Source organism: Setaria italica, chromosome IX (assembly GCF_000263155.2).
Source record: "Setaria italica strain Yugu1 chromosome IX, Setaria_italica_v2.0, whole genome shotgun sequence".
In the NCBI taxonomy this organism is placed as follows: Eukaryota; Viridiplantae; Streptophyta; class Magnoliopsida; order Poales; family Poaceae; genus Setaria; species Setaria italica.
This window is the reverse complement of record NC_028458.1, coordinates 49,063,886-49,071,853: the sequence shown is the minus strand read 5'-3', so window position 1 is coordinate 49,071,853 and position 7,968 is coordinate 49,063,886. Positions and strand designations below refer to the sequence as shown.

Below are 7,968 nucleotides of genomic sequence, written 5' to 3'. Positions count from 1 at the left end.
CCACGAAAACGAGGCGCCATGGCCGGCCATGGAAGCACATGGCGTGATCACAGGCAGGCAGACACGGAGTAGAAGAAGCGGGGAGATGTGGACGAGGGGTGGGGCGGCTCACTCAATTCTGACCCGAATTTCGCCGCATCGCAATCTTTGAGCAGGTCAGAGAGAGAATCTCCAACAGATCTTGACCTGTCGCAGAGACCAGCCACGGTAGATCCAACCTTGTTATATGCTGCTCGCAATGTGCATCCAAAATTCCAAACACTGCTGTTCTTCGTGGCTCTTGATAAGACTACTGTGCAGGTGGTTGCGGAGTATAGGGCAAAACATTGTCCTTCATCCCCCTAGATCCTGCAATTAAAACACTCACGCCCTTTCATTTTCACGTCACTTTCTGTGGGCTATTTCAACATGGGCAGATATTTCAGGGGACAAGAAATGTGAGAGCAATAATATAACAAGCCTTTGCACATATATATCATATGATATTTTCTCAGATGCAGTTTCCTGCATGATTGGGCAAACAGCCAAGCCAAACTGATATATATATATATTATATAGCATAGAGTAGAAGGAAAAGGAAGAGAAAAGAAAGCTATCTAACATTCTGCCTCTGTAGGATGGATGTGATCTCGGAGAACTGAGGGCGCTTCAGAGGGGAATTCTCCCAGCACCTGTTCATCAGTGACCTCAGGAAAGGAGGACAGTCTCTTGGGATCTCTGGCCTCAGCCCGCAGGCAGCGATTCCGACCGCTGCTTGCACCGGCGAGTAGGTGGAGTATGCCTCCTCCCCGGTGATCATCTCCCACAGTACCATTCCATAGCTGTAGACGTTGCTCATCCAGGTCTCGGAGACAGTTTCAGGATCTCCAGCAATGATCTGTAGACACCATGGTCGAAAACTTCTTAACAAGGACAATTTTGGTATAAAATGAGATGGTAGAAAAGTTATTCGAGGTATTGTCAATTTAATGTTTCTTTTACAGCCCTATTTTGTGAGTTACTGCCAAAGATGGAAGGATAAAACAATATGAGTGCAGAATTCATTTCTCATGGTTACAGGGATGAACTACTGAGTGAACACAAGAAAACATGAACTTGTGGAAAGAAAAGGCAACACTTCATCACAGGCTACACAAGAATGTTTATTAACTCTCCAATAGGATAAGAAAGAAAAATAAACTCTTCTCCTTCATGAACACAAAATAGCTTGACACACACTAATTTGGCTGTGAACACATGTATCTGCTAAATAGATCTGCGCACAAACCTCTCCTAATTTCTAGAATTGAATAGTGCGGATCATTGAATAATAGCATGTGAAGATTAGCCATTTAAAATAGAGCAACTACATTCAACAAGAACCTCTAGCGTGCTACTAGAGCTGAAAATTTACTTTCAGAAAGATTACTTCTAGACAACAATATAAATTTTCAGTAAATTTATCTAGTGGATAACTAACCTCTGGAGCCAGCCATCGATATCCAGATGTCTCATACTCAGTGACCTCACCAACATTATTACAAGGGGTAACAATGCCCATGTCCCCGAGGCAAGCGTTCCCTTGCCTGTCTAACAGGATTTTCCGAGAATTGAGATCACGGTACGCAATGCCATAGCTGTTCATGAAGGCCAGCCCGTCAGCAACATCAAGGGCAATCCTAACTGTATCTCGGAGGGACAGTCTTTTGTTTCTCTGCATAATAATATCATGAACAGATCCCCCTTCCATCATTCTCGTCACTATGCAGAGCCCATGGTTTTCGTTGAAGCAAATGCCATGGAATTGGAGGATGTTCCTCTGGCCACAGCTCATCAACTGCAGCAAGTCCTGACGGATCTCAACATCGTAAGCACTTCCCATGTCACAACCCCTCAATTTGTTGACCCAAACCTTCTTTCCTCTGAAGGCCCCCTTGAATGAATTTGCACCAACCCAATCAATGAACTCAATCTCCTCGGAACGCAGCATCCAGCGGTCAAGCTCCTCACCACCAGATCGAATTGTTTGCCATTCATCCACAGAGACAAAGACTGATGCCTGTGGTAGGGGAGTGGGAAGCTGTGGTCTGCGAATCGGCTCATTGTCAAGTACCTGACCATCATCTGGATCAAACATTGACTCCTCATCAAAGTTTCTTGATCCTTCTTCTTGGCAGCCACAAAGTCCAAATGGTAACTTCACACCACCGCTGTTCATCCTTTGCTTTTTTACAACCGATTTCAGTGCAGACTCAACCCGATTCTTGAAGACCGCTTCATTCCCAGACTGCACAAGTATCATGACAACACCAAGTGTCAACCCTCTCTTCTCAAAGATCTGGATCTTCTTGCAACAGAACAAAGGGCTATCTAGTGATCCTGACATTGACTGCCATGAAAGTGGGGCAACGCAAGCAAATGTTAGCTGAAAAGTAGTGCCTTCATCACCACCTCCTCTGCCATGAATTTCCTCAATGTTCACTGCAGGCTGATCCTCACCAGTCGCTTGCTCTACAAGGCGGGCATGCAAGAGGACATCTTTCATGTCAAATCCTGCCTGTGCATAGCTGCAAAGCCGAAACTTCTAATGTTAGCAGCCATTCAGCAAAACCAAAGAGAAATGCATCGCCATCTCAGCTTACATATCAAATTATGTGCTTCATTTAATCATATAAACATAGTAACCAAAAAGTGAAGGCGCAAATTTGTGTTATCTGGAAGTTGAAAATAAAGAAGGTATAGACGAGATCCATCTCTTAATGTCCGCTTGATGGCTAAACATTGATGTTAACAAACAACTGATCTCGGATTGCGGCAAATTTGTGCCACCAATAAAAGACACCGGCAAGTTTTACCCCTAGTTACATATTTTCACCGGAAGAGGCAAAAACAGTTCTGATTGTTGCTCCTTGCAAAGTTGCAGAATTCGGTGGTCCTAAAAAGAAAAAAAAACAACGCAAAAAGGGGGTCACTTTGGGACACTGACCTATTGGGGAGAGCGTCGAAGTGGCGGCGGAGGTCGGCAACGAGCTTCTCCGGCAGCTGCTGGTTGCTGTTGCCGCGGGAGTAGAGCTGCGCGAGTCCACGGAGGAGGAGCGGTGGCGGCTTCTCGGCGCGCGGTGAAGGGTCGCGGGGGAGGCCGCCGCCATCCAGGCTTAGCGTGTTCTTGAACGCGGCGATGGCGCCGGCGAAGTTGCGGCCCAGCTTCTGCCACTTCTTGGGGGGCGCCGGCGCCGACGTTGGCTCGCCGGTGTAGGCAGAGTCCGCGCAGGTTGGGAGGGAGTCGTCTGAGCGGCCGTGGGGCTTCATGAGAACCTGCTCCACCATCTCCTCGTCGGTGCTCGGCCGCCCCGACCAGCACTCCAGCGCCGCCGCCATCGCTGGAGACTGGGCTTTTCCTTCTGCTGCTGAAACTTCAACTTCCTGAAGAAAGCAGCTGGAGGGCTCCTAAAGATGGGAATCTTGCTGGCTCAAGTTCGGATCGATTCTACACAGCTGAACTGATGCAAATGAAACAGAACCAAGATCTTGCTATGGTAGTTCTCCGTTCTCTAGCTTCTGCTTGGAAGATTGGACCGAATGACCAGGAAAAAAGGGAGGAAATATTTTGGCTGTAGAAGAACACTGAAGGAAGAAAGTGTCTACAGAATGAGAAGAAAAATAGCAAAAAAAACTAGATCGAGCAGCAAGCGAAACAACTGATAAATGTTGTTTCTTCTGCTGGTTCTCTGGGGAACCTATGGGCTAGGGAAGAGATTTTTTTCTCTCTCGCTATGATATTTGCTCTACATAACTCGTCCTGCTCCCAACCTTGCTCAGCTCATACGAGGGAGAAGAAGAAGGGAGCCAGGCAAGGAGAGAGTGAGGCAAAGAAAAATGACTCCATCTTTACCAGGCTACCAGCGTGCTATGTGTGAGGGCCTCTGGTCCATAGCAGAAGCGGAAGGGAGAGAGAACATGCATCATGGAGGGAGGTGGGGCTGGCGTCCTGCGAATAATTTATGGAGGTGTTTGGTGTGTTCATGTGATCTTGCTGCCATGCACAGGCAAAAGAATTGGATTAAGTTGCAGTGCACAGGCACAGAAAATGAATTAAGGAGATGCTTTGCAGCTTGCAAATGGCACCCTTTCTTTGCATGGACCATGCACACTGCATACACTGATACACTCTGTAAGCTTTGGGATTTCTGGTCCAAATGTCAAGTGAGAAAGCATGCATATACATCCTCACAGTTCTATTTTTAAAAAACTTAAAAATTTTTACGAAATTGTTGCTTCTGCTCTCCTTTTTTTTTTTACAATTTTCACAAAGCATTGCAACCAGTATCAGTTACTATGATGGAAATGTAGTTTTCAGTGTTAAGTGATGATATTCTGCAGAGATTTCCTTAATTATTACCTTTAGGGGAAAAAGTGACAGCAGCAAATATGGAGATTTCTGATTTCGCCCCAGGCATGGTAAAATCCGTCTCACCTCTTCGGCCTTTATGGTATCACGAGAAAGGAAAAGCTTCTCTGATACAGTGGCTGTTGCCGTTTGACCTTTTTCGCTGCATGGCCTGCTGCCACTGCCGTTATGCCGACTCGGACATTGCGTGAACCATTTTTTTTAGAAAAGAGATTGTGAACCAAATTTTCACTCACAGAGAGTAGAACGGACTACAAATCAGAGCATGACGTGACACGATCGTTCAGGATCGGCATCGTGGCATGCTTGTCTGCGGATCTCGGAATGGGTGACAACTTGACAAGGGTCACATACCCACATCGCTTGCAACTTGAGATGATTCCGATGTGCTGCCGCTACTGCAAAGACGGAATAAAATCACGTCACGCACAGCGGCCACGCCTGTGTCGCCGCGTCAGTTTGCTGCTTATGGAAAGCTATGTCCGGGAACCCTAAACGAGCTAGAGAAGAGCGCCACAAAACATTGCAGGAAGGCCGGGCCGGAGAGCGAGCTACTGTTCCAGTCAGCATTCCCGGCCGCCGTGGGACCAGTGAGCAAAGATTCCGCGCCCCATACCGGCAGAAACGCCAAATCGCAAAAACACCGTGTCGTGTCTAATAAGCTCCAACGGAATCGTTTCAATGCAAAATACAACGTCGGACTTGGGATCAAAGATCAAGGGAGCTGCAATGTACACTACAGTACAGTGCGGCGCCATGGACATGGGGTGTGCGCCCGATTTGACGTTCCAAGACATGACCACGCGTGGTATGATGCTACGGGCATTTCCCCTTCAACGGCATGCGTCACCCGTCCCCTCAACGGCAAGCCCCGTCACTGTTCGAGCCCCTGCCACTTGTCTCCGCGCGCCGGTCTCGCCTCACCGGAAAGCGCAAAACATGCGTCCCCCAACTCAACTGAACCATCAGGCGCTGCTCCTGCTCGCTTCTTCCTGCACGATCCTGATCTGGAATCCGGCCGCCGTGTCGGCCATCTCGCTCTGCTCCGCCTCTCTGCGTGCACTCGATCGCGGAGTCGGCGAGCTAATCATGCCTGCGCTGCCGGGACGATCAGGTTAGCACCAAAAGCTAAGCTGTTTAACGCGAACCCATCATGCTAAGCCGGCCATGGGATCAGGTCCTTTTTGTGCGCTTCCGGACTGGCCCCCATTTGGGGCTAATCTAATCTTCTACGGAGTAATACCAGTCAGTCTATAGACTCACTCGCCTTATCGTCACCCGCATGTCCGGACGCGAGCAGCCTGTACCCAAATGCCGAATTCATTGGCGTAATTAAACCTGTAACCCCGGCTGGGTCTGGGTGGATGCTGATTGCTGAAGGCGAAGGGCAGTTGGTTCTTTACGCCGCAACAGTACAGGGCAATAAGAACCGTCCTGGATGGCCCGGATCGTGCTGCTATAGATGGTCACATCCTCCGGATACCTTACACCGATTATAGAACGCAGTACTACTGCTGTGCACTAGCTAGGGCGATCTATATATGATATCGATAGCATGTATATACATATGATGCACTGCTCCGAGAAAGCAATTAGGCTATTAGCAGATACGGCAGGTTTATTTTAAGGCTAGTCTTAGTCTTAATGAAAGTGTCATGTGAGTTTCATAAAGATTTGATCCCATGCCACATCAGCAAAACTACTGACTTGGTAGGCTATTTGTAAGGAGAGAGGAGATGTGAGTTTCATCTCCATGAAATCCACTTGACACAATTACCAAATCCCATGAAATCTAATAAAACTTACACTGAGCATTTTATAGTTTCATGACATGACACATTTAATCATAGGACAACATAAAAATTAAATTACTTAGGCTATCTATAAAACTGTGCAATGAAGCATTGAAATTATACACTGAGAGTGACAATTTAATTTCATTAAAAGCTGACATAACACTCATGGTAACTGTTGACGCTGAAAATCGGCCAATGACTCTCGGCGTCGGACACACGACCCGGGAGAATCTGCTTAGCTCCTGTTCGGGTTATCGCCCTGGTGCGGTTCGCGCGGTGTACCAGTCAATCTGACCTGATGATTGACAAGGAAAGAAAAGTGTTAAATTCCAGGGTTTCGATCGGCTAGAGTTCCGATCTATTTCGAAGCATGTATCAGCGAATCGGCCGAATTACTGTAGAGATGACCGGCTATAGAGCAGCCGATGATCACGTAGCAGTTGTAGAAGAAACTACTAGAGTAACCTAAACAACGCTACAAAAGCAACACTTGGAACATATCTAATCGGCTATATGATAACAGACAAAAATAATGATAAAAGCCAACAGTTCGTATTTCAAGCTGGATAACTGGTGATAAAACTAAAACAACAGGTAAAACCTATAATTCTAATTAATATTGATAACTGGTGAATAAATCTAAACGAAACAACAGCGATGCGCCCGAAGTTAAAGCTTAGATATTACTTAATAAATGGAAATTACAAATTGGCCGAAGATCGTGTTGATACAGTCCTGCCAACTCGTACAAACTCGTGAAAAGAAAATGGTTTGGCGAAGTCACCGACTTGAAAGTAAAGTGCGAGGAAAAAAGTAGATTTGTTTTGTTGATTGATGTGTTGTTCTTTACAAGCCTTACGAGGCAACTATTTATACCCTGTTACAACTGATTTCCTAACCGACTAGGATCTATCTCTAATTTGAAGATAACAAATATTTACAAACGAACGCAACCCGCATCGGAGTTGGTTATTATTTTCCCACGGGGCAATCTTCATCTTCGGCTAATCATCATCCTGGCCCACTTTCGGCCCACATCGGCCAAGCCGTTCTGGCTCCCAATCGGCTGAAACATTGTAGCTCTAATCGGCCGACTCCTAGCTGTAACTTCTTGCTTGCCACATCGGCCACCTTCCTCTCCTTTGACGCCGATCTAAACACATGTCAAAATCCGGCGTCAACAGTAACAGTACAGTAGAACCACTGACATAACACTATTGGTAATAGTACAATTTCATTTGATTACTGACATAACACTCATGGTAATAGTAAGTAAAACCATGACATAACATTCTCGGTAGCAGTACAGTAGAACCATGCGAACCATGCACAGAGACTAGCCTAAGACCCTGTTTGGATATGGGCTTATCCCCTATCACATTAGATGTTTGGATAGGAGTATTAAACATAGACTGATTACAAAATTAATTGCATGGATGGAGGCTAATTCGCGAGACGAATCTATTAAGCCTAATTAGTTCATGATTTGACAATGTGGTGCTACAGTAAATATTTATTAATGATGGATTAATTAGACTTAATAGATTCATCTCGGGAATTAGCCTAGTTATAATTAGCTCATATAGGGGTGTTTGGTTCCACTGACTTGTTTTTAGCACCCGTCACATCAAATGTTTAGACACTGATTAGAAGTATTAAACGTAGACTATTTACAAAACCCATTACATAAGTGGAGGCTAAACGGCGAGACGAATCTATTAAGCCTAATTAATCCATCATTAGCAGAAACTCTGTGGCACTGGAATCCGACCTGAGATTGTCTCA

At 45.9% G+C, this 7,968-nt stretch overlaps 1 protein-coding gene across 1 annotated transcript; it reads right to left on the bottom strand.

Moving 5' to 3' along the window:
• Positions 1-438: 438 nt before the first annotated feature.
• Positions 439-3,949, bottom strand: LOC101780135 (serine/threonine-protein kinase STY46). Its single transcript, XM_004984814.4, has 3 exons — positions 2,966-3,949; positions 1,460-2,546; positions 439-877 (listed from the first exon to the last, which is right to left on the bottom strand). Exons 1-3 carry the CDS (start codon positions 3,355-3,357, stop codon positions 593-595), a joined length of 1,764 nt encoding a protein of 587 aa, XP_004984871.1. The 5' UTR covers positions 3,358-3,949; the 3' UTR covers positions 439-592.
• Positions 3,950-7,968: the final 4,019 nt, after the last annotated feature.

Bases quoted from the DNA above. Each gene is read 5' to 3' on its own strand.
- LOC101780135 (XM_004984814.4), bottom strand. From the start codon at position 3,357: ATGGCGGCGGCGCTGGAGTGCTGGTCGGGGCGGCCGAGCACCGACGAG. The intron at 2,547-2,965 runs GTCAGTGTCCCA...TCGGCTTTGCAG, and splicing joins TTCGACGCTCTCCCCAATAG to CTATGCACAGGCAGGATTTG. The intron at 878-1,459 runs GTTAGTTATCCA...TGGTGTCTACAG, and splicing joins ATCGATGGCTGGCTCCAGAG to ATCATTGCTGGAGATCCTGA.